Raw genomic sequence first — 27,592 nt, forward strand, 5'->3', positions numbered from 1 at the left:
CAATGCATTCTGAGCCGGAAAGAGAATTGATTAGTTCTCTTCATGAGTCTTTCGGGTTTTGAGTCGTTCCTTAATCACGTAACAGACCCATACGCTATTTCTGACATTTCTGTCACTGTTTTTGTTACTGTTTCTTGAGGATCTGTGGTGTGTTATTATAAATAAATAAAGCCCTGTTATAAATAAAATATTGATTAATTTATCTTTTTGACTGTCTATCTGTAAATAAACACTAGGCTATATAATAATATAATAATCCAAGCCTACAATACAAAGTATTTATAGCCTAGTTTGTTCATTTTTACTCAAATTTTGAGTTTGCTGTTATAATAATTGCTTTTCCTAGGCAGACTTGACATATTATTCTATATATGTATAAGAAGATTGCTCAAAAAGGACATAATGACATAAATTAAAAGCAAATAACATTTTGAATTTGAATTATTAATGTTAGTTTAAAACATCAAGGTTATGATAACTTCAGCTTTAACAGTTGTAACACAAACTCAAACAAAACTGGAGAGTTAACGTTATTTACTAATAAATATAATGTGCTTGGGTCACACAGCATAGCGTATGGGTCTGTCACGTGATTAAGGAAGGACTCAAAAACGAGAAAGACTCATAAAAAGAACTAATCAATTCTCTTTCCGGCTCAGAATGCATTGGTTTAGTGTATGGGTCTGTCACGTGATTAAGGAACGACTCAAAAACCCGAAAGACTCATAAAAAGAACTAATCAATTCTCTTTCCGGCTCAGAATGCATTGGTAGCGTATGGGTCTGTCACGTGATTAAGGAACGACTCAAAACCCGAAAGACTCATGAAATGAACTAATCAATTGAATCATCAGGTGAACTACTACTAGCAGTACAGAACCTGTAGAATATCCGCTTGTTAAGTCGTGACGTAAAGAACGCCATTTCCGGGTCCAAGCCTCTACTCGTTTCACTTGAGAATGCCATCGACGGCCGTTTATGAGCACTATTTATTCATATTAAACATCAATCATTTAAAAAAGTTAAACATTTTAAATACTTACAGTGTACACAACAGTCTCCATGCTCACAGCGTCACAGATATTAATATTTTAATTATTTATAAAAGATGAATCATTGTCTGGCCATCTGGAATTTTGGTATGGAGATAAAGGTTATAATTATATATTTTTTTGTAGTATTACACCACATCGTGTATGTATATTAGCACCATTTGTTGTTTTCTTGTGGTACGAGATAGAGCGTTAGGACCCGGAAGCGCTGCCGTGTGACGTCAGACTTAACAACCGGACTGCACATGCGCGACTGAACGAATCACCCCCCGAGACGACTCGTTCTTCCTGAGTCACATTAAAGATTCGTTCAAAATGAACGAATCGTTCAAGAACGACACATCACTAAACTCAATGCACATGCGCGAGTGTTTACGAGAGCATCATGATGCATGCGCTTTGTGTTTGCGCGAGAGCTGGCATTGTTGCATGAACACACTTTGGGTAATATTATTTTGTAAATAAAGTTTTTTTTTTTTTTGCACTAAACAAAGCACTCACATCGCTTCATAAAATTGAGACACTGGAGTCGCATGGTGTACTTTATGTCTTTTTCCTACCTTTCTGGACCTTGGAGTGGTAGTTGTGTTGGACAGAAACCTCTCAGATTTCATCAAAAAGATCTTAATTTGTGTTCCGAAGATGAACGAAGGTCTTACGGATGTGAAACGACATGAGGGTGAGTAATAAATGACAGAATTTTAATTTTTGGGTGGACTAACCCTTTAAATGTTCTGGCTTCTTTACAAAAAGATCTACCCCATGGCCAAATTAAGCCCCGCCTTACATTTGTAAAATTTACTAACTCGTTGCTAAGATTAACTTAAATGCTAACAGTTTATGTATCCTAAATATACACAAATAATAATTGCATATTTTTTCTGCTTAATTGTCAAAATTAAAACTGCTTGGAAATGACGCAAAACAAAAGTCTATTATCGATATAGGCAATTCTATAAAGTTATATTTAAAATGCAGACAAAATTATTTGCAAAATATCGAACATGAAAACCCAGTCCTGGTCGCGCACGCACCAACCAGTCAGCGTGAGCAGATCAGACTGAGGTGCCGGGGAATCCCGCTGCTCAAGCCGCGTCACTGAGCAATGATCACCGCCCACAGACATGGTGCTCTCCGGCACTCATCCACACAGCTGACTGCATTCATGATTGCTCGTTTATTAAATCAACTACGCACTAGGATTGGGCTCTGTAATGCTGTTTAGGTTCATATCCTAAACATTTTGAACAGACATGTGCTTAAAAAGTGAAACGGACAGAATTCCCCGTCCACCGGAGTCATATAGGAAGGCGCTTCCCCCTGAGCTCAGACCGGAGAGGAAGGCTCTTATTCGGTCAGATGGCGTGCCGCAGTCCGCCCACGCGTTTCTCGCGCCCACACAGGCAGCGAAAGGAGCGTCATTAACTCACCGCTACTGCCAACACAGCAGAGCAAAGCCGAGACAACACAAGAGTTTCAAGAATATTTCAGTCCAATCTCACATCTGTAGAATAAGATCTAAAAGCACAGTAAACAAATATAAATTAGGCTACGTGTTTGAGGAGTTAAGATACAAGTTCATACATAGAACGAAAAGTTTGATAGGTTTTGAACTGAGTTACTGAAGTGCAATAGATTCCGTCGTTTCGGTTACTGAAGCTCAAGTGTTCTGCTGGATCCTGTCCTGGATTCTGTCTTGAAGCCTCTCGAGGTGAGTAGTACACAACTACTGACGAGTCATTCAGCAACTGCACTCTAAAAACAATTAAAGGTTCCTTACGCGTTTGTGATTCAATTAAGAAGTTTTAACATTTCCATTGCTCAAAAGGTACTTTATAGTGCACAGGGTTCTTCAGATTTTTAACATGTTCTTCACACTAAGAAAGAACTGTAAGAACTGTTAATTGAAAGGTTATTGGTGGAACTAAAAATGATTCTTATGACATCACTGTGAACCCCCCTTTCTTTACTGTAAATTATCACGTGAAAATACTACTGTAATCTGTATTTATTTTGTGTGTTTTACAGTAAATGTAACTACTGTGACTATTGCAATGTTTTTGTTGTAGCTTAAAGCTTACATGTTGTAATAGATTGTAATCATGCAAGGAAAAACATGCAACTTAAAGGGTTAGTTCACCCAAAAATGAAAATCTGTCATTAATTACTCACCCTCATGTCGTTCCACACCCGTAAGACCTTCGTTCATCTTCGGAACACGAGATATTTTTGTTGAAATCCGAGAGCTTCTTGACTCCTCAATAGACAGCAATTTAATTACCACTTTCAAGGTCCAGAAAGGTAGAATATGCATCGTTAAAATACAGTGGTTCAACCTTAATTTTATGAAGTGACGAGAATACTTTTTGTGCGCAAAAATAACCACTTTATTCAACAATATCCACTGAACGTAAACAGCGTAGGAGAATGACACAGAGGAGAGGACATTGTTGAATAAAGCCGTCATTTTTGTTTTGTAATTTTGTTTGCGCACAAAATGTATTCACTTTTGTCATCTGAAAAAGAAAGAACGGCATACTGCATTACTCATAACAACACCAGGGGGAGTACTTTTAATTTTAGGGTGAACTATCCCTTTAAAATAAATATACATAAATATGGATAAATATACATACTTTTTATTACAAAACAATGCCTATAGCATTTTACATCAGCACCATATGCTAACTAAAAAGATATTTTATATAATTAAGGTTATTCAGAGCAACTATTTAAAATCTTTTCAGAAGCTTTAGGAACAACATTTATTATTCAGACACTTTCTATTGCTGTTGATTGGACCTCTGCAGAAGTGAGGTGACTGGAAAACTCAATTTACAAAACTGTATTCATGAATATTCAGTCATTAACTACAGTAGAGCTAACATTGCATAAAATGTGTCAGCTGTTTGTTATTTATTCTGTATGTTTTTTATTAAAAGACATCATTCTATTTTCTGTGCACACAACAGTTATTCCAAGTTCATTCCCAGTATTTAATTAATCACAATTTTCTTAACTACTTGTTTAGAAATTTCAAATAGTCTGGATACCTGTCTATATAACCTTATTTTTAACTTAAGCGTGGATGCGACCATTTGTAATCTGAATGTGTCTGGCTTCCGGTGTCATATACTGCATATATTAGGCTTGCTGCGATAGTCGGTGTTCACATTGTTACCGCGGCACCACCCTTGTTCTGATTTTTTTATAGTAAAAAAAATAATTTTGTTCAGTAAATTACAATTATAAATGGAATCCATCTGCTCACTTCAGCGTGAGCCGAATGAGAGTCGCAGCACAGATCAGCAGTAGGAGTCAGATTTCATTTATCACGAGAGTGAGGAGCTGACTTACAAGACGATGGCGGAAGATTTGGTTTCAAAGCGAAATGTAAAAGTGCCTATTTGGAAATATTTTGGATTTAAACCCAGTGCTAACAGAGAACCAAATGATTAGTTGTGTTTTTCTAGTAATGAACCCACCATTCAAGCAATTGCCAGCCCAAATTTGAGCTAATTTGAAAGTGAAAGTAAAATGCGCATGGCCGTGTTAATGGTGCGTGTCTACTGGCACGGAACGTTTTCGGTTCATTCCTATTGAAGCTCAACTTCCGTAGGAATTAACTGAAAATGGTCACTCTGCTCCTCACCGTTATGAATGCCCGTGCGCATTTTACTTTGACTTTCGAATTAGTGATTTAAAAGCGAGGTGCTCCCGGTTGTCACATGTCAATTAACCTGGTGGGAAAATTTCCTTACCTTCACAATCCTAATTTATATATGGGAATCCTGTTGCAGCTGAGCATCAGGATGTCTCTACCACGGACGCTGGGCGAGTTGCAGCTCTACCGAGTTTTACAAAGGGCCAACCTGCTGATGTACTATGACACCTTCATCCAGCAAGGAGGTGATGATGTCCAACAGCTCTGCGAGGCTGGCGAAGAGGAATTTCTTGAGATCATGGCACTAGTTGGCATGGCCACAAAACCCCTGCACGTGCGGCGCTTGCAGAAGGCCCTGCGCGACTGGGCATCAAACCCAACGCTGTTCAACCAACCGCTGGCCACCAGTGTGGCTTCCTGTGGAGTCCCTCTCCTCAGGATCGACAGCACCAATGCTGCTGGCTCAACGGTTATGGGTCCAAGAAAATCTTTAAGCAATGGTCAGCCAGGCTCTCCGTGTGAAAGAGAGGAGGTAGGATCTTGCCTTACGCCGCTCAGAGATAACAGTCCAAAGAGCCCCTGCTCACAGGCTTCTCCTGTGCCTCCAGACCATCTGTACAGAGAAAAACTGTCCCCCATGGACCCTCACTGGCTCAACCCTGAAATGTATGGAGCCAATGAGTTAGATGAAGACCAGCCCACTCTGCCTTTTGCATGCCACTCACGTCTTCTGGGTCCTCCAACGCCTACTTCTTCTTCCTCCTCCTCGTCTGTGGCCTCTCCGTGGCCTGGAGGTCAGCTGGACCCAGAAACCATTAAAGCCGTGGAGGAAAGCGTTGATCGGCTTCTAAGAACCATGCCGCAAGCCGATCAAACTGAGGTGAAGACGCTTTTGAGACTCAATAAGAAAATGGCCAAGACAGTGGGACACATTTTCAACCTGGAACCTCATGACAGGAGCAAAGAGGAAGAGATACGCAAATACAGCCTGATCTATGGGCGTTTTGACTCCAAGAGGAGGGAAGGGAAACAGCTCACCCATCATGAGGTTTGTTTTGAGAACATTTTGAAAAAGTTTGTCAAGACAAGCCTATACAGTTTGAAGTAGTTTAATAAGCTTAAAGGTTTTAAGTTTGACGTGTTTTTTTTGTTTGAAGCTTTTAAATTTGAAGCAGTTTTAAGTTTGACGGTTTTACGTTTGAAGCAGTTTTAAGTTTTGAGCTTGTCTATTTTTGACCACTTCCAGAGGTAGTCAAAAACGCATTTGACTTGATTGCTTTCGTAGTGTAAACACTCGTGTGGTTCAATGCGTTCGAACAGCCACAAAAGACAGTCTACTCTCCGCCTACTGACCTAATGTGTAAACATTATAAAGACCAAAGTTTGGTTTGAAGACGAAAAACATTCCAAGCACAATGTTCTCTCACCATTCCTGATTTCTAACACCAGTGTTGGGGAAAGTTACTTTTTTAAAAGTAATGCATTACAATATTGTGTTACTCCCTAAAAAAGTAACTAATTGCCTTAGTTACTATTTATGGAAATTAATTCATTACATTTACTTTTGCGTTACTTTTTCTCATCTGGGCTGGGCTTTTTTTTTTTTTTTATAACAAAAAAAGTTCTGTTTTTGGCAAATATAAAAGCCCTTTCACACCAAAAGTGAAACAAATAAGCCTCATGCTGAAGGAAATGCAAATTCACACCTGTACACTAGAGGGCACAGTTGAAACAAACAAGCCTTTCAGCTGTGCTGCCATTCTGGAATACAGAAAAACAGGATGCAGGAGAAGTAAATGAGTAAATGTACACTCACATTTATCCTGCGTCTCAATCAGCTCCCTAGGTTGTGAATCAGTATATATCATGTAAAGGAATGTGGCTGATTTCCCTGATCAGTGCTCTGACTACAGAACTAGGGAGCTGATTGAGATGCACCCTTAATCTAGATTCTAGATTAAGTTTGAACATGATAACCATCATGTTCACACAGTGCACAAAACGCCTCCGCACTTACTCCTGATTTCTCTCAACATGGGGACAGGAGAGCTGTCAGTCAATAAATGGGAAAACAAAGTAACTTGCATTATTTATTTGAAAAGGTAACTGAGATATTTTGTTGTAAATTTAAAAGTAATTTGTTACTTTACTAGTTACTTGAAAAAAGTAATCGATTACATAACTCACATTACTTGTAATGTGTTATCCCCCAACGCTGTCTAACACACACTCACAGCGTTCAGCATAGTCTTGCGGCTGTCAGAGCAGAAACGAAAGCTGATTCTCTTCATATGTTTTTCTGCCGTCCCCAGTCACAATCACATGTAAATTGCGTGACCTTATTTCGTACAGTAGTTTGAAAGATCTGGAAAAGCCACAGAAATCAGTACAGAAGTGGTCAAAACGGGTTAAAACGCATGGGGCCTGATGTATAACGTAAAAACAATTTTCTATGCACATAGGCCTATCGGGATTTATTAAAAAATAAACTTAGCGTAAATATGTGTGCACGGTACGGACACTCTAGACCCTGCTTATGCACTCTTTTACTGGAGTGAGCAAAGTAATGAATTAAACAGAATGATTTTAAACTCTGTTTTACATCTGATATACACATTTAGAGTAAATATTCCTCTCTCATTATTGGAGTTAAGCACTCAAATTACATAAAGTCATTATCCAGAAGTTAAACAAAAAATATATGAATTTAAATAAGTAGGCCTGTCTGTTTCCATTAAAATTATATATATATAAACATCCTATTTTTTTACCTTATTGGCAAAACTGCATAAATTTTATTTGTAATTTTATTTGTTTATTTTTAAATTTTATTTTAAAACAATTAAAAATACTATTTTATTGAAGCCCTGAACCGCATGCTGAAAAAAAAGAAAGAACTTATGATGGGGAGGAAAAAAAAAAGAACTATTTCGTTATTTCAATATAACTCGTTATTTCAATATAACTCGTTATTTCAATATAGCTCGTTATTTCAATATAACTCGTTATTTCGACATAATATCTTTTTATTTCGACAACTCGTTATTTCGACATATCTCGTTATTTCAACATAAGAACTTGTTGACTTGTTGTTTTCGACATATCTCGTTATTCTGACATAATATATCGTTATTCCGACTCGTTAGTCTAACTCGTTATTATATATCAAGTTTAATAAAAGAAATTCAACATGTTCAGTGGCGCAGCAGTAGCGAGTCGACTCGCAGCCTTGGCTTTTACCGCGATCGTCGCAGGTTTGAATCTGCCTTTTGCCAAGCTCGCTCTTCTCTATTTTCCCATCACATACATTTTCAATAAAATGAAAATAAAGTTCTAAAAGTGGAAATAAACTGCCTAACGAGTATTATAATATTTATTAAAATTATTAAATGAATGCTGCCTTATTGGGAGAATAAAAACCCACCCAACACCTTCCCCTAACCCTACCCAATAAATACTTTTAATATTTTTAAACAGCTTATTTCCACTTTTAGAACATTATTTTCATTTTTATTGAAAATAAATGCCTTTCTGATGTGATATGTGATGGGAAAATAGAGAAGAGCGAGCTTGGCAAAAGGCGGATTCGAACCTGCGGCGAAGGACTGCGAGCGCCACTGGAGGACATTGAATTTCACTTGTCTCTTATTAAACTTGATATATAATAATGAGATTTTATGTCGAAATAATGAGATATTATGTCGAATTAATGACTTATGTTGAAATAACGACTTAATATCTCAAAATACCGACTCAGGGCTTCCGTACTATTTGTCCAGTGGAAAAGAATGAGATTTCTCTGAAAACTATTTTATATAATTTTGTTTTTACAGATATTTGATATATTTAGCCTATTCTAAAACAAGACAAGGATAGTGAATGATTTTTAGCAATGTAATGTGACGGCATAAATGCCATTTATATATTCCTAATGCCATGTACTGTTAAACATGGTATCACGTGGATGGGAATATGCATATTTAAATGATATGCAGATGATGTTATGCATAGTAAAACTAGGCATTGTAAGCTCCATATATGGTTATTTCTGGTAGGAGACGGGGTGGAGATGCATGTACGCACAATCTTCCACTGACTGGGTTTGATAGGGAATTTTAGCAAGGTCTGGCAAAATCAAGCTTTTGTGTACAGTAATGCAACTTACACCGCGTTCCAAATTATATGCATGACATATCAGTAATTTCATGAATAAACATCAGATTTTGTTTTTCCAGAAAATGTTTGTTTGTTTATTTATCCATGTCTTTTTAGATATGTATCATCTAGACAAAATAATTTGCCAGGTCTACTTAGGTAAAGGAAACTCTACTTAGGGTTGTTCCACATTATTAAGCAAGGCACAGTTTTCTACACCCACTGTAAATGTTTATCTTTGTGATGTTTGGTTTGGAGTGGCTGAAATGCATCTTTACGCACAATTGCCAGCCTCATGGTGAGCTTCTCAAGACTCCAGAGACACCAGCTGCTTCAAATACCTGTTTGCTGCTCAACACTGGCTTTTTTTTTTTATAGCTGCCCTTTAATACAATTAATGTTTTTGACAGGAACTTTCATTAATAAGCCTTTATCTGACCGAGTTCTGCTGTGCTCTAAATCACTCACAAATCTTATGATAATTTGATAATCTCCATTCAGTTTCACACAATATTAGTTGTTTTCATGCTTTTGCACAACTGACCTTTTCATGCTTTTCATCTTCAAAAAGATCTTTTTCCTCCCCATATTGCATGGAACTGTGCCTGCTTAATATGTGGAACAACCCCAGTAGGTTTCCATTTACCTAAGTGACCTGGCAAATTATTTTGTCTGAGATTGATACCAGTTTTAAAAAGACATGGATAAATAAACAAACAAACAAACATTTCCTTAGGAAAAACTAAAATCTGAATGTTTATTCTACTGTAATCTTACTGATATTTCACTTGTCACTTCATTTTCAGAGAATTAATATCATTATCGCATAAGTCTTTGCATGTGTTTTTCCAAAAACTACAATTAATTTTATGATAAACTTAACTGCAGCTCCTGATTCCTGTAAAATTTCACCATTTTAAAATACAAGATGTTGTTAAAAATATTTAAAGGGTTAGTTCACCCAAAAATGAAAATTCTGTCATCATTTACTCACCCTCAAGTTGTTCCAAAGCTGTATGAGTTTCTTTGCTCTTTTGAACACAAAAGAAGATATTTTGAAGAATGTCGGTAACCAAACAGTTGACTGTAGCCGTTGACTTCCATAGTATTTTTTTTTTTTTCATACTATGGAAGTCAGTGGGGTCCATCAACTGTTTGGTACCGACATTCTTCAAAATATCTTCTTTTGTGTTCAAAAGAGCAAAGAAACTCATACTTTGGAACAACTTGAGGGTGAGTAAATTTTTGGGTGAACTATCCCTTTAAGCTACTATAAAAACTACAGCAGTTGTTTCCATTGTTTAATGCATTTTTGTAGATTGTAGTTTATGCCTTGACTTAAGCACTTACATAGAGCTCAGATGATCCGCTAAAATAACATTTAAAATGTTGATTCTTATATTTTGACTTCTAGATGCTCATCAATGAGGCAGCGGCTCAATTCTGCATTCGTGACAACGCTCTGCTGTTACGCAGAGTTGAACTGTTCTCATTAGCTCGACAAGTGGCGAGAGAATGTGCCTACACCTCAACATTTAAACACAACAGGTCAGGAATGACTCTTACTGTGACTTTGAATTTTTTTCAAGTTTGTTTTGTATTTTGCATTTTGATGAGGTGATTTACATATATTGTTAAATATATTTGCATTTTATTGATACAGACATACAGATGAACACACAGTATATATAGCTCTGGAAAAATAGGACGCAAAATGATCAGTTTCTCAGGGTTTAAAATTTTAGTGTGTTTGAGTAAACTGAACATTTTTGTTTTATCATGTAAACTAGTGAAAACATTTCTCCAGACCTCAGATGATGGAAAGAAAAGGGAAGAGTTCAGCAATCAGTATTTGGTGGAATAACTCTGATGCTCTCCACTAGCCTTTCACATTGCTGTTGAGTGACTTTATGCCATTTCTGGAGCAAAAGTTTTGTTTGATGGCTTTGTTTGATGATTGTAGCCATCCATCTTCCTCTTGATCACATTCCAGAGGTTTTCAATGGGGTTCAGGTCTGGAGATTGGGCTGTTCATGATAGGGTCTTGATCTGGTGGTCCTCCATCCACACCTTGAGTCCACATAGAACATTCTCCTTCTGGAAAAAACAATCCTCATTGGGTAACATTTTCAGAGCAGAAGGAAGCAAGTGTTCTTCCAGGGTAACCTTGGAAAGCCCTTTTTCTGAATCTGTCAGATTCCAACATCCAGCCTGATGAGTCCAGTTTTCAGCTTTGCTTTGACAGAGACCTCTGGAGGCCTAGAGAGGCCTATCAGCCACAGTGTCTCGCACTTAAAGGGTTAGTTCCACCCAAAAATAAAAAAATCTGTTATTAATTACTCATGTCGTTCCAAACCCCTAAGACTTTTGTTCATATTCAGAACACAAATTGAAGATATTTTTATTGAAATTTGAGAGATTTCTGTCCCTCCATTGATTGGCTTTGCAACTACCACTTTGACGTTTCAAAAAGTCCATAAAGAGAGCAAAAACTAATCCATATGAATCGAGCGGTTTAGTCCAAATTTTCTGAAGAGGCTGAATTTAGGCTTTTATTCGCATACAAAAAAAGTGGGAGAAGTTGGATCTAGATCCAGGGGATGGGGATGGGTAGGTTTAGATTCAGGGGGCGGAGATGGGTAGGTTTAGGGATATGTAAATTTGGAGGAGTTGGATCTAGATCCAGGGGGTGGGGATGGGTAGGTTGAAGAGTTGGGTGCAGATCCAGGGGGTGGGGATGGGTAGGTTTAGATCCAGGGGGCAGAGATGGGTAGGTTTAGGGATATGTAAATTGGGAGGAGTTGGATCTAGATCCAGGGGGTGGGGATGGGTAGGTTGAGGAGTTGGGTGCAGATCCAGGGGGTGGGGATGGGTAGGTTTAGATCCAGGGGGCAGAGATGGGTAGGTTTAGGGATATGTAAATTGAGAGGAGTTAGATCTAAATCCAGGGGGTGGGGATGGGTAGGTTGAGGAGTTGGGTGCAGATCCAGGGGGTGGGGATGGGTAGGTTTAGATCCAGGGGGCAGAGATGGGTAGGTTTAGGGATTTGTAAATTGGGAGGAGTTGGGTCTAGATCCAACCCCACCCCCTGGATCCTGTGTTCTGCAGTGAGGACCATCTCCACACATAAAGCAAACATGTTGCCCTGTGTCCGAAATCGCCCCCGCAATACCCTTAAATAGGGCACTATTTGAGGGAACAGCCATGTGTCCGAAACCATCGTGGACATTGAGTACAATCATTCAATCCCATAATGCAAATGCACCGCAATAACAAGTGTACAACTGTTGTACATTCAATGGCTAGAGAATACCCATAATGCACTGTGAGAGTCGCATGCCAAATTAATTCCCGCGTCTCGCCAGAAGATGGCGCCCGCAGCTGAATCATCCATTCATCCATTCATTTTACAAACCGCTCGTCCGCGGTGTAGCATAATACATTCCAGGTATTAATTCATTTTTTAATGATTACTAAATTGTTTGTCTAAGGTTTATACATAATTTCCATGACAGAATTCCAAATAAATCCTTTCATCTTACTACTGGAGTTTGCCACAGCCAGTTTGCTAAAGTTTCAAATGATTAACAGCAAGCACAAACTATGCAAAAGCGATAGTCCTTCTGGTGCACTCACTCGTTTTCAGTCACTCCTTCAAGTGAACTATATTAGTGGACTAATGTAGAGAATAGTGAATGGTTTCCTTGTACCGTGCCCTGGAGTGATTGTCCCCCCTCCCTATTCCCCCGCTGGCCTGCACTCCGGAGCACGCTTACTTCATTTTTACGATGCAAATGTTTATTTTGAAGAAAATGGGAAGAAAAGCACTTCCGTAAATAGACTGCTCAATAGATTTGTCATTTATGCCGCGCAGCGATTTTCACTTGATTGTGCTGCAGACAGTGCTGGAAGTGGGCCAGTACACTTCTCTATATTTACCTTCAGCGTACCGCTGGTTTTCTTTGCGTAGCGTGCTGTGCCGAATTTCGACTCCCTGCTAAATTATTACCCCCCCCCCTCGTTAAAGTCACTACCTGATTGCCTAATCCTAGCCCCACCCATAATCCTAATCCCTCCCCCACACCTAGTTCTGAACCTACCAATACTAGGGGGGTAATAATGTGGCGGGGGTCAGAATTCGGCATAACACCTGCACTTCCGACATATTGCATGTACGGAAGCCTGCCGTGCCCTCTCTTTCTCAGGAGCGCGTTTTAGGTTAGGGTGACCAGATGAGATTGGCTGAAATTCGGGACGGGGGGGATGCTATGGTTCTATGATATAAGACTGCGTAGCCTCTAGCCTATAATAAAAGATAATGAATTTCAAACCTGAACCAAACATATTTTTATTCAAAGATCAACAGTCTGTCATTAGTCTTTAGTCTGCCACAGAGGTAAAAATAAAAAAAACAACATTAAAATCATGAACTCAAATGTCATTGTGAAACCAGAAAAAAACAATGACATTTATTGTTAGAAAAATAAATTCTTCTCTAGAAAAATTAACTTTACTCTCTTGCATAAATCAGACCTTTCTCTATAGCCTAACGCATTTTAATAAGCTTAAACGAAAATACCAGCACAACGAAATAATTGTGAAGTGAAGTATTTTTTTTGTACACAGTGCAAACTTGATATTAAGGAGTATAAATTCATTTTAAATATTTACGAACGACCAATCACTCCTTTACAATTTGTGTTAATAATAGGCGTGCATCACTGTCCTCACAGTCGCGGCTGCAGCAACTTGATACGCTCTCTTCATCAAGGCTTAAAACAAAAAGGAACCTCTTGCATGCATATCTAAATTCGTATTTATTAACGCCTAGCCGCCTACGGTAATAATAATATATTTTTTATTGAACTCAGAAAAAAGATGCTGAATACAGAGCTCCAATGAGCTATTGTAGAGCCGATTGCAATTACGGGGGCTGCTTGCAGGACGAGCTCTCAACCTCCGCAGACAGTTTTTAATGTTTATCAGACAATAACTTCTCAAGATTTTGCTTTAGTGTAATTTTCGGGACAATTAGGGCCAGATTCGGGGTTCGGGACAACAGTTCAGATTTCGGGACTGTCCCGAATTTTTCGGGACGTCTGGTCACCTTTCTAGAGCGCGTTAGCTGTTCCGTGCTCCGGCGCGGTTTGCGATCACACTAACGTTACATGCGTACCGCGCACGAGCCCAACTGAACTGTGCTCAGGGACGGTAAAACGAACCCCACCCCGGCACGGTACGGAGCGATCACACTAGTCAAACGAACCAGATCACACGCGCTCAGTACACCCTAAAAAGCCTAAATTAAACCTGTTCATCATATATAATGATCGAGTCTCTTCAGAAAATTTGGACTAAATTTGGACTAATGTGATGTGAAAGACCGCATTCCAAGATGCATGAAAGCTGGCATTGGGTTATTTCACCAAATATAGATTTCCAAAAGTTAAAACATTAGTGTTGTGTTGTTTAAAAATATGAACTTGTTTTCTTTGCATTCTTTTGATGTCTTTTTGACAAGTAAATGCCTTTAAATGACAGTATTTGTATTTGGAATCTGGTCAGTTGCTTATAGAATAAAACAAAACTGTCCATAAACAGTAAATCCAGAGAAACTGATAATTTTGTAATAGTCTCTTATTTTCACAGAGCTGTATATGGATATGGATATATTCTGCTAAGGACATGGTACTGATGACATACCAAGTTTCATGATGGTAAAAAGGCCAGTCTTATTAATTTAGGCCAAACTTTTCTGAAGTTATAAGCAAAAATTACAGATTTCATGACCGGTAGGAAGGTAATAACTTCTCAGGTACCCTCAAGTCTTGGTTGTGATGACACATACCAAGTTTTATTTGATTATGAAATACCCTCATATAATTTTTGGTGTGCTTTCTGTTGAATTATTTATCTCATTACATGAGAGGAGTTTGATTAGATGAAAAGCTTTGAAGATGATGAGCTAAATTTGGTGAAGATGATCTGATAAACACTGTAGGAGGAGTATGTTTTTCAGAAATGTTGGGCAGAAATTTAATCCATGGTGTGTGTTTAACTTGGGACAAGACCAGGAATCAGAAGAAAAATAATCATGTTTTAGGCCATACGGTGCAAAGACATAATCAAAAATAACTGCAAGTTTTCCAATTTTAACAGTTGGTGGTGCTTCTAGGTAGTAGTGTAGCATATTCTTTTGAACCAATGTTACTGTCTTGCATTTTTACTTTATAAATCCTTATGCCACAGTACTGTAACATGCTAATTAAAATGACAGATATGAACATAGATGCATCTAATAAATGCATCTGACATAATCTTTCAAGTGATAGAGAAAAACAGACTTGTGTAATTATTGGACATTTGACTCAAACCCATAGCCATTTTTGATAAATTCCCTGTGTGACGGCGAGCCCCGTCGCCCCCTACATTTGTCCTTGAATATTGAACAGAATGAGTGTTTGGCATGATTACTGTGACTTTTTTTAATTGTGAGCTGGGAATCTGAGCTGAGTTTGTTATATTATTATCTCAGGACATACTCAGATGATTGTTCTGCCTCTGTTGACTGTACTGCTCAGAAGAGAATCAAGCTTGATGTAAGTACATCAAGATATGTGTCTATTTATACATTTGTATAAAAAGGTATAGAAGCCTTTTAGAAATATGCTCAGGTGAAGTATTCATAAAATCACAAGAAAATGAATAGGATGCCTAAGGAGATGGAAATAAAGATCTAAAGTTAGTCATTGCTTAGAGTTAGAGTTACTATAGCTTTACATGAGGTGTCAAATAGAGACCTGAGCAGGACGGATTTTTCAGTCCTGTTCCCGCAAAAATATGTCACCTTCTCCCGCTCCCGCCCGCAAAAGCCCGCAGGCAAAAGTATGCATAGATTTATTTCTGTACGTCCATAAAATAGTTAAAAAAGTTGCGTGTCGCCTAGCCACAACCTACACATCCAAGCATAAATGCTCCCGATAATTTATTTGTTATTAAAGCATCTATATTCACAGACCACTGTTAATTTAATCACAGAAACAAGCATAGGCTACTGCAAGCGTGATTTGGCAGGACAGAAAGCGTGCAAAGAGCGCTCCTTTTATAATGACTAAAAAGATGTCACATGTTTTAATCCTGATATTGTGTTCGGGTCATTTTGACCCGAAGAGGATTTTCTCGTACCCGAAAATGCTAGTTAATGTTATCGCATTAGACTAAAATTTACTGACTTTACTCACCTAGAGTCTAACAACTTTCCTTTTTTTTTTTTTTTTTGATAATTTTTGTGAGGTTTTCCCCCACATTGTAACACTTGTGGTGTTCCCGGTCAAAAATTGACCAGCATACAAAAAAAATGCTTATAAATCTCTCATTATCACTAAATATTACATTCAATCTTTTTGTCAACTTGTTTTCTTTCAGTTGGGACAGGTTTTATATTTCTTTTTGGAACTGATCGTTCGTAGGCCTTATTTATCATAGCTCATGTACCTCAGTTTTTGAGTGAAAAAAGTTTTTTTTGAGTGTTTTTTTGTGGATAATTTTGTCAATTTTACAAAAAATATGAAAAAAATTGCATTGTTTTTCACACTAGTGTGGTTTAATGTTTAAGCAGTAAATTTGTTTTTATTTTGGTTTTTATTTATTGCATAAAGTCGTACTTGTGGTGTTCCCGGGTCAAAAATGACTGGCCTACAAAAATAGCTTATAAATCACTTGTTATGCTTTTTTTTATCACCAAATATTGGATTCAGGACAGATTTTGTGTTTATTTTTGAAACTGATTGATCGTAGGCCTCATTGATCTGAGCTTATATTGGTCAAAAATGACCGCCCATTGAAAATGAATGGGAGAGTCAAAAATCAGAGAAACAATTAGTGTTCAGGAACGTGTTTCATCATGTTCATGTTCACATATATACATGTGGGCGTGCAAAAATAAAGGCCTCGGACCTCTGCATGTGTAGATGCATGCATACTCGTGCATCCGCACACACACACACGTTCATGTACACAAGCAAACTATTTTGAGTATTACAGGCTTTCTTTTGCACAGAGATGAACTTTCTCCTCAAATCTGTGAGGCTCAGATCAATGAGGCCTATGATTAATTAGTTTCAAAAATGAATACAAAACCTGTCCTAATTTAAAGAAAAGAAGTTGACAAAAAGATTGGTAATAGAGCAACAAGATATTTATAAGTTACTTTTCTGCAGGCCGGGAACACCACAAGTGCCATTTTGTAACAAATAAAAACAAAATAAAACCATTTCAAAACAAATTTCCTGTTTAAACATTAAAGCACACTAGTGTGATAAACAGTGCACTTTTTTCATATTTTATGCAAAATTGACAAAATTATCCATAAACACTTTTTTTCACTCAAAAACTGAAATACATGAGCTCAGATAAATAAGGCCTATGATAAATAAATACAAAACCTGTCCCAATGGAAAGAAAACAAGCTTGACAAAAAGATTGAATTCAATATTTGGTGATAAGGTAGCATAACGAGACATTTTATAAGCAATTTTTTTTTGCAGGCCGGTCATTTTTGACCGGTCACACCACGAGTGTGATAGGGTTTTCAACACAGCACAAGGGTTAATTAACCGCACCCTCACAAAGTTTCTTTATAATCAATGTAGCTGTCTACACTTCTCAATTAATCATTTATGTACATCTTGTCTACACTTCGTTATAACGAAAGGATTCGTGAGCGTGCAGAACTCAGCACTGTACAAAAAACTCTGGCGTTTTGAGAGGTGAGTGGATTCTAACTTAAACACCTCTGATTGGCCATTGCATTCAAAAAACCAACAGATTAAACTCTTGCAAAAAAAGAAAAAAAGGCCTGGAAGAGAGTGAGCCTCAGCCAGCTGAGAGAAAGTAACGCAAAAGTAACGTAACATTACTTTACATAAAAAGTAATGTAATTAGTCTCCAACACTGGAAATATTTTATATTGAATGTACTGTTACAAAACACATAATCCTAACATGAGAAATCTGCCTGTTACAGGTCACAGATTCGGACAGACTGTCTAAGGACCCAGTAGCCAATAGTGACATCAGATCTACAGCAGATGACAACAGCCTCTCTGGAGAAAGTCTAGATAGTTTAACACAAGGTAAGAATTATTATTATTATTAATTAATATTATTATTATATTGACTGTCCAGTGTTTGTCAGTAAATCCTAGGCATGTAACCCCAAACCGTCATTGTCCCACCTTCTGTTGCATTTAGTTGCATCATGCAAAATTTTCCAAATTTGTGTCCATTCATACTCAAGTCAGGGTGAAACATCTTTGATGAAAGAAAAGGTAACATGTGATTGAGAGGCATGTTTGTCTAATTCTGTGTGTCTTGATAGATATCAGCCCTCAGTTGCACCCCTCCTCATCCCCTCACCCCCTCACCGACACCACTGGCCTCATCACCTGGAGTCGCCAGCTCATGCAGCAAACTCTCATGGATGAGGGCCTCAGATTGGCTAGAATGGTGTCACGTGACCACGCAAGCAAAGTCAGCCTAGGGTCAGAAAAGAGACAGATTTCAGGTGAATTCTGTGATTTATGTTTTATAACGTAAACCATGCTTTACATGCACCTACAATGAACAGGGTACAAAACATAGTTTGAAACTTAAATTGCCAAAAAAAGAAATGCTTATACCGTCAGATGTGGCAAAACATATATAAGATGTTAATTTTTTGGTAACACTTTATTTTGAGATAATGTAATTACATGTTACATATATTTAATGACAGTAAATTATGCATAATTGCATTGCACGTATCTAATCCTAAAACTTAACCCTATAGTAAGTACATGTGCACTCTTAGATGAGAAGGTTCTATATAGAACTTTAAAGGGTTCTTTCAGGCGCTTCATATCTAGAACCTTTTAGGGGTTTCCATTATGAGGTCAGTTTATGGAGTTAGTTTTAGTTCATTTTAATTGAACGTAAACTCATAAGACATACTTTATCACTAGAAAAATTGAAATAACCCGTTAAAGGGTTAGTTCACCCAAAGATGAAAATTCTGTCATTAATTACTCACCCTCATGTCGTTCCACACCCGTAAGTCCTTCGTTCATCTTCAGAACACAATTTAAGATATTTTTGATAAAATCCGATGGCTCCGTGAGGCCTTCATTGACAGCAAGATAATTAACACTTTCAATGTCCAGAAAGCTACTAAAGACATATTTAAAACAGGTCATGTGACTACAGTGGTTCAACCTTAATGTTATGAAGCGACGAGAATGATTTTTGTGTGCCAAAAAGACAAAATAACGACTTTATTCAACAATATCTAGTGATGGGCGATTTCAAAACACTGCTTCTTGAAACTTCGAAGCTTTATGAATCTTTTGTTTCGAATCAGTGCTTCAGAGCACCAAAGTCACGTGATTTCAGTAAACAAGGCTTCGTTACGTCATAAGTGTTTCGAAATTTCAATGGTTCACGTGACTTTGTCAGTTTGATACACACTGTGAACCACTGATTCGAAACCAAAGATTCGTAAAGCTTCGAAGCTTCATGAAGCAGTGTTTTGAAATCACCCATTACTAGAAATTGTTGAATAAAGTCGTTATTTTGGTTTTTTTGGTGCACAAAAATTATTCTCGTCGCTTCATAACATTAAGGTTGAACCACTGTAGTCACATGAACTGTTTTAAATATGTCTTTAGTAGCTTTCTGGACATTGAAAGTGTTAATTATCTTGCTGAGCCATCGGATTTTATCAAAAATATCTTCATTTGTGTTCTGAAGATGAACGAAGGTCTTACGGGTGTAAAACGACATGAGGATGAAGTAATTAATGACAGAATTTTCATTCTTGGGTGAACCAACCATTTAAACATGAAAGTATTATGCAATCATTTAAGACATTTTTACTTATATAGAACAAAGTCCCTTTCAAGGAAAGTCTGTTCCCTCGGTGGCCATATTTGCAATGCCTCCGGCATTACAGAATGTTTCATTTGTTAACATTAGTTAACTAAATTAGTTAACATGAACTAACAATAAACAATACTTCAACATTCATCATTTATTGATCTAAATATAAATATCAGCTTTCACTAATACATTAGTTGCCCCATTTATGCTATTTTAAAGGCTCATAATTTTGTTCTGGCATCTCCTACAACAGGTTTACATGCATTCAAAGGCCAAAAAACTCTTTAATTTTCTCATAATATCCACTGCAGCATCAGCTCTTTTCTCTCAGTGTCTGAAACGGTTCAATCAAGGATTCGGTCTCTCTAAACCCCGCCTTTCTGAGAGCTGCTCTGCTCTGATTGGTCAGATGGCCCCGTCTGTTGTGATTGGTCAACCGCTTACAGTGTGTGTCGGAAAAAAAACACTCATTATCATATCTGAACATTAGCTCTGTATCTTCCTCAGCACTTGACACACAGTGATACGAACAGTAACGATGGCGTCGGTTTTACCGTATCAATCTCATCGAAGTGGATTTGCTTTGGCAGCAGAAAACAGCGTCTTCTCGACATGAACAACACGAACCAAACTCTTCCAGTCTCAGATACAACTACAGTGTTTGAGGGGCAAATAGACATCGTTCATGTTTAGACAATGAAGACCATAGACTGGCATTATGCAAATTAGTAACAAAACCTCAGGAAGAGAGACTGAATTACTGACGACTCGTTTCAGCAGTTCAGAATTGACAAAAAACTCCATTTATCTGCACTTTGATCTTTGCAGACCTTTACATTCACAAACAGCTCTATTCCACACTTCATAAAAGATAATATTCGAAGAAGAGTAATGGGGCACTTTAACACTTCTAATTCATGTACTGTGAACTAACATGAACATTTTTATTGCAAAAATATATTGTTCATTGTTAGTTCATGTCGGTTAATGCATCAACTAATGTTAACAAATCAGACCTTATTGCAAAGTGTTACTAAAATTTCCTTTAAAAGCTGCAGGTTCACTATGATAGAATTCATTTTACTAGAGATGATAGTGAAGAGACTAATACACCTTGAAGAGTCTCTGAGGAATGTATAGAAGAACAGTGCCAAATGGATTTATCGTACTTATCTGGTTAGCTAATCTAGCTCATCTTTAAGGATGAATCAGAGATTGTCAGATTTGAGAAGCTCTTGCAGAGGCAAACATCTCAGTCAGACGTCGTCATTAGGGACTGCAGAATAAAAGAGAAATGAGAAGAGAAATTGTGTATGGGTGGAGGGGGCCACAGGAAGTGCTGTGTGGGTGATAAATTGGAAGCCCCCCTTCCCTGTCTGACGTCAAAGCTTATGAAAATGTGTGAGTGGAGGGCGGATGGATGGATGGAGAGAAAGAGGGGGTGAATGAGTAGGAGGGAGTGAGAAGGGCGTCGCTTTGACTCAGAGAGACGGAGTAAAAATAAACCTTGTGGGCAGTGAAAGGATGCAGTCTCTCTCTCTCTTTCTTTCTCTTAATGAGCAAACACACTAGTGCTTCAGTTCAGTGGCCAAAAATGAGCTTTAATCAGTCTTTCTTTGGTATTTTTGTGTCTATGCAAGTTCCTCATTTCATTACGCTGTCAATCATTCTGCAGTTACATTCCTCAGCATTGTTCTGTCTTCACCTAAAGATAAGAGTTTTAATATAATCAAAGTCCCTTTAAGACGAGTCATTTCACTCTTTGAAACACCTCTTCGGGCATTCAAGTGCAGCTCATATCTCTTTGAATGGGGAAACATCAAATTCTCCAAAGCTGTTTGCCAAGATTTCGATTTAAATTTCATATTTGAAATCACCAATGAAATCTGACAACAACTGTCTCATAAATTTTGTTTCTAAACGCTCAAATCATGACAAAAAACAGTATTTTTCAGGTTGGATCAAGCTAATGCGCATGCGCACGTCTCTATAGGAAGTGTGCGTCTGACTGTTTCTATAGGAACCGGAGCTTCTAACGGCCGCTGCAGTGATGCAATGACTTCACCAATCAGCGATTGGCTCTTATTTAGAAGGCGGGACTTATTCCACCATATTGCGCGTTGCACTTTCTCCCATTCATAATAATGAGTGATGCGTCTTGTGTTATTCTATAGCAGGGGTGGGGAACGTTGATCCTGGAGGGCCATTGTCCTGTAGAGTTTAGCTCCAACCCTGAAAAAACCTTGATTAGCTTCAGGTGTGTTTAATTAGGGTTTGAGCTAAACTCTGCAGGACTATGGCCCTCCAGGATCAACGTTCCCCACCCCTGTTCTATAGTCTTTGATATAATGTTTTATTGCATTGCCGTAACATATTATAAATGTCTGCTGAAGTGTGATGTTTACACTATGTCTTCATTAATTCAGATACATTTGAAAACACATCTTTTATATGTTTTGGTCGTTCACACTAAGGGTACGTTTACTCAACGGCAATGTACTAAAATGTAACGTTTTTCGTATATAGACGACAACGTTGTCAAAACATTCCCCATTCACACTGATTCCACAAAAATGACTAAAAAACGCTGTATTCTGCTGCCAGGCCAGTAGTTGGCGATGTCACTTTGTAAAGAAACACTACGCGCCTAGAGACTGAACACGTAATACACATGCGCATGACAGCACCGTTTTTCACAAATTCGCATTTTTGTAGTTTACACAGTGATGATAACAGTATTGTTTTCAAAAACGTTGACTTTGAAGCCCGTTTTTCAAAAGTTTGCCCCTAAAGTGCTGTTGTCGTTTAAATAAATGGCCAAAATGCATAAAATGTTTTCCATTTTTAGTTAAAAATGGTGTCATGTAAATGCCCCCTGAGACTGTGTCCTGTGCAAAATTTGGGTTTTTGAAGACGCTTTGTGGATAGTGAATAAATTTGAAAATGGAATTTTCGTGGTGTAGTGTTCGACTTCAAAATGATGACGCATGTTTAGTCATGTGATGAATATTGTACAAATTATATCTTTTTATATTATACCCATATGTGCCTGCTGTTTACTTTCTTGTGTTGCTAAAGATAAATGTTACATTATACAGTCATCATAATACATTCATGCAAAGAGAAAATTTATTCAATTGCTGCCCTGTGTTAAAACAGCAATTGAGTGCGATTTGCATTATGCCTTTATACTTAGTAAACATGAGGCACAAAACTTTTCAATTCCTCTGACTGACAACACGATGAAAAAACAATAGATACCAAATAGCAATAAAATATGTAGCATATTGATGTGTAACAAAGACTTTGAGTGTACTCACCATTAAAACAGTTGAAGGCGGCAGGTCTCCGAGTGATAGTCATTTATAAATATAGCCTAATTATATTTCAAGTTCCAATTTGTGTAATGATGCATTAAATATGAATTTTCTGATCATAGGCAGAGGGTGAACCAACTCCAGGGAAAATCTAAGAAGATTTTCCCATTTAAAAACACATTTAAAGGTGATAGAGAGGATTTTTTTGTCAACTGAGAATCCAAAGACTGTTACTGAGTTTTTGAAATGAGCGCATGAGTAAGAACAACCCCCCCCCTCCTTCACAACACATTTCAAAGGAACGCCTCCCAAAACTCGTAAACACTCGTATTGGAACACGAGTGTTTACCACCGGCATTCGCTGTGTCGTGTTAGTGGATTCATTATGTCAGACTCACCGCAGGTAACTCATAATCTGCAGTTGTTACTCCTGTCTCCTGGCAAAAACATTGCATGCGGCGCCTGTGGAGTGTGGAAAGTTACTGGAGAGCGCAGCCGCGCTCATCTCTCAAAAGGAATGTCACGGCAGTGATTGACAAGCCAGAGGGCCAATTGGCTGATGTTTTTAAGGCCCTACCTCGTGCACAGATGATGTATATTAATATTATTACTTTCAGTGCACCTAATAAATAGTCTTTTATCAGTTAGTAAAGACAGTTTCAAGTAATATTGCAAAAATGTATAAAACAAAACATCCTCTTTAGCACCTTTAAATAGATTTCCTTGAAAAAGTTACTTGTCACCGAACACCCTAAACATCCCAACATAAACGCTGCTGATAAAGTATTTATCAATAAAGCGTCTAAGTTCACAAACCACTGTTAATTTGAACAGATTACATACTGTACACGGGATTTGACATCTCAGAAAGTGCGCAAAGAGCACTCCCTTTATAATCATTAAAAATCTCGCATCTTAGTTCATCGAGATCTCAAGCAGTTCTGTTACAATAAATTAAGCTGACTGCTCAATGAATCTCTTATTTACATGATTGTTTGTTATAATGAGAAGATATTTGCAAGCGTGCATAACTCCGAATCCACTCGCCACATTTCAGTAAGCTTTTATTAAAGGATTAGTTCACTTTTAAATAAACTTTTCCTGATAATTTACTCACCCCCATGTCATCCAAGATGTTCATGTCTTTATTTCTTCAGTCGAAAAGAAATTAAAGTTTTTGATGAAAACATTCCAGGATTATTCTCCTTTTAATAGACTTCAATGGGCACCAAACAGTTGAAGGTCAAAATTACAGTTTCACTGCAGCTTCAAATTGTTCAACACGATCCCAGATGAGAATTAAGGGTCTTATCTAGAGAAACCATCACTCATTTTCTGAAAAAATTTGAAAATTATATGTTTTAACCAGAAATGCTCATCTTGAACTAGCTCTCTTCTTCTTGTTCTCTATTAGAATTCCGGCAGTGTAGACACTGCTAAGCGTAATACTGCCCTCCACAGGTCAAAGTTTGAACTAATTTTTATATGCGATATGCTAGTTCAATAGTATATAACAATTAGTTCAAACTTTGACCTGTGGAGGGCAGTAATACACTATTTCTCATCTGGGATCGTGTTGAACAAATTGAAGCTGCACTGAAACTGTAATTTTGACCTTCAAACTGTTTGGTGCCCATTGAAGTCTATTATAAGGAGAATAATCCTGGAATGTTTTCATCAAAAACTTTAATTTCTTTTCGACTGAAGAAATAAAGACATGAACATCTTGGATGACATGGGGGTGAGTAAATTATCAGGAAAAGTTTATTTAAAAGTGGACTAATCCTTTAAAGGGTTAGTTCACCCAAAAATGAAAGTTGTCATTAATTACTCATCCTCATGTCGTTCCACACCTGTAAAACTTTCGTTCATCTTCGGAATACAAATGAAGATATTTTTGATAAAATCCGATGGCTCAGTGAGGCCTGCATCGCAATCAAGATCATTTCCTTTTTCAGTGCCCAGAAAGCTACTAAAGACACATTTAAAACAGGTCATGTGACTACAGTGGTTCAACCTTAATGTTATGAAGCGACCAAAAATATTTTTTGTGTGCCAAAAAAAACTAAATGGCAACTTTATTCAACAATATCTAGTGATGGACGATTTCAAAACACTGCTTCATGAAGCTTCGTAGCTTTACGAATCTTTTTTTTTAATTTTCGAATCAGTGGTTCGGAGCGTGTATCAAACTGCCAAAGTCACGTGAACTATTGAAACACTTATGACGTAACGAAGCCTCGTTTACTGAAATCGTGTGACTTTGGAGCTCTGAAACACTGATTCGAAACAAAAGATTCATAAAGCTAAAAAGTATTCTCGTCGCATTATAACATTAAGGTTGAACCACTGTAGTCACATGAACTGTTTTAAATATGTCTTTAGTGGGCATAGAAAAAGTAAATGATCTTGCTGGCAATGCAGGCCTCACTAAGCTGTCGGATTTTATCAAAAATATCGGTAACTCTTTACAATAAGGTTCATTAGTTAATGTATTAACTAACATGAACTAACCATGTGCAGTACATTTGTTACTGTATTTACTAATCTTTGTTAATGTTAGTTAATGAAAATACAGTTGTTCATTGTTTGTTCATGTTAGTTCACAGTGCATTAATGTTAACAAGATTTTAATAATGCATTAGTAAATGTTGAAATTAACATTAACAAAGATTAATAAATGCTGAATAAGTGCAGTTCATTATTAGTTCATGTTAACTAATGAACCTTATTGTAAAGTGTTACCAAAATATTTTAAGGGTGTGGAAAGACATGAGGGTGAGTAATTAATGACAGAATTTTCATTTGTGGGTGAACTAACCCTTTAAGTTTTACACATGCAGTAAGATGATTTGAACGTTTGAACGGGCAACTTTTGGAAAACGCTAGTGTGGACGTAGAGCATTTTGGAGGAAAAAAACCCCACCTGTTTTCAGATTTATCAGGTTTCAAATGAATGTAGATGTAGCCTTAGTGTCAGTAGTTTAATCAATCAAGTATCCACTTGTCTAGAAGCATAATCACACCAATTATAACTAGTGCTGTCAAATCGATTAATCGTATCTAACATAACTTTGTGTATGTATGTATATAGGGAATCTGTCACTTTCAAAGGCAATTTGCTCATTCAAGTGAAACTATTTTAGGAGTGTCCTGTATTGTGCTCCCAACCCTGTTGATAGTCAAAAGTAACTCAAATTTAAATAAAAATAACTTTGTTTATATTCTCGTAGAGATGGAGGAGCAGGTGTCCGAGAGGAGAGGATCGAGTAACAGAAGCATCAGTCCAGCAAACGCCAAAGACGATCCATAACTGACAGTCTGCACGTGTCCGTGTTGAACTCAGGTCGGATATCATGCAGCCATGGTGTTCGGTTCACGATGTTGATTAGTCCTGTTCGATATTTTACTACTTGTATGCACCTTACGTTCTGTCAGAACATTTAGAGACACTCGGCGGAAAGTTCTGGTGTCTTGTGCTAACACAGGTTCATATTCTTGGTCTGGATATTTTCACTTATCAGTGGTGCTAAATTTGTGTCAAGCAAATTAGAGAACAAAATTGCATCTGTATCCATTATCTAAACCTTAATTTATTAGGATAAATGACATGCTTCTCGTTTTGGTGGAGTTCTAAACAAAAGTTCATGAGGAGCGTGTTAATTTAATCCAACCAATCACAAACGCTAGAATATGCATATATAAACTGCTCAAACACTTTATTATGTACAGCGGGCAAAATATGTTTACTTTCACGTGAAATTGTTTATATTGGGAAACTCTGACACTAATTACTTACTGATGCAGTGAATATTAATATATCAACTCTAAATGCTTATATTTTAAGAAATTTCAGAGGTTACGACAATATGTAACTGATTCAAATGAATCATGGGAAGAATCGTATTCTCAACTGTTTAAAGGTTGAATGGCTATAATGAATTTGTCTAAGAATTGTGCATTACAGTTCCAATATTAGAAATATATATGTGGCCTCTTTAATGACAGAGTATTTATTTTTCAATTCCTCAATAAATTATATTGTAATGTTTCTGTTTTACATCTTTAGACTTACTTATATTTTGCTAATAGTGTCAAATATTGAAACCATGTGCATTACAACATGCAAAATATTGCTGATTTTTTCACTTCTTTCATTGTTTTTTGTCTGTCTCAAGGAAGTTACGGTACTGCATATGAAAATGTATAGAGAATTTTGAGGTTTCTGTCTGATTTGTGACACACCGATTCTCCACCCACACTCACCCCAGCCTCATCTCAGCAAACCCAGACAGATGATGCTTGTGATTCACTGGCCCTATCCTGATATCATCATCATCATCATCATCATCAATCTCACAGATGGGGGAGTTGTTTTGGAAACTTGTCTTGTTTCAATTCTGAAAAATTCTCCTTTAGCGGATTAATCAATCCTCTAATCATTAAATTGATGCAATATGCTTGTAAGGACCTATGATTAAAGAGTTAGTTC

The 27,592-nt window shown here is 37.4% G+C and overlaps 1 protein-coding gene across 2 annotated transcripts; it reads left to right on the forward strand.

Annotated features, from left to right (window-relative positions):
- The first annotated feature begins 2,124 nt into the window (after positions 1-2,124).
- On the forward strand, positions 2,125-27,314 carry nab2 (NGFI-A binding protein 2 (EGR1 binding protein 2)). Of its 2 annotated transcripts, XM_048172948.1 has the most exons (7): positions 2,137-2,762; positions 4,852-5,763; positions 10,285-10,418; positions 15,406-15,469; positions 17,895-18,003; positions 18,249-18,434; positions 26,334-27,314. In XM_048172948.1, the coding sequence occupies exons 2-7, from the start codon at positions 4,864-4,866 to the stop codon at positions 26,411-26,413; spliced, it is 1,473 nt and encodes a 490-aa protein (XP_048028905.1). In that variant the 5' UTR covers positions 2,137-2,762; positions 4,852-4,863; the 3' UTR covers positions 26,414-27,314. The 2 variants fall into 2 exon arrangements, with proteins under 2 accessions (XP_048028906.1, XP_048028905.1); XM_048172949.1 differs by lacking the exon at positions 18,249-18,434 and having other exon boundaries at positions 2,125-2,762.
- The last annotated feature ends 278 nt before the right edge of the window (positions 27,315-27,592 follow it).

This window comes from Megalobrama amblycephala, linkage group LG21 (assembly GCF_018812025.1).
Source record: "Megalobrama amblycephala isolate DHTTF-2021 linkage group LG21, ASM1881202v1, whole genome shotgun sequence".
NCBI classification, from domain to species: Eukaryota; Metazoa; Chordata; class Actinopteri; order Cypriniformes; family Xenocyprididae; genus Megalobrama; species Megalobrama amblycephala.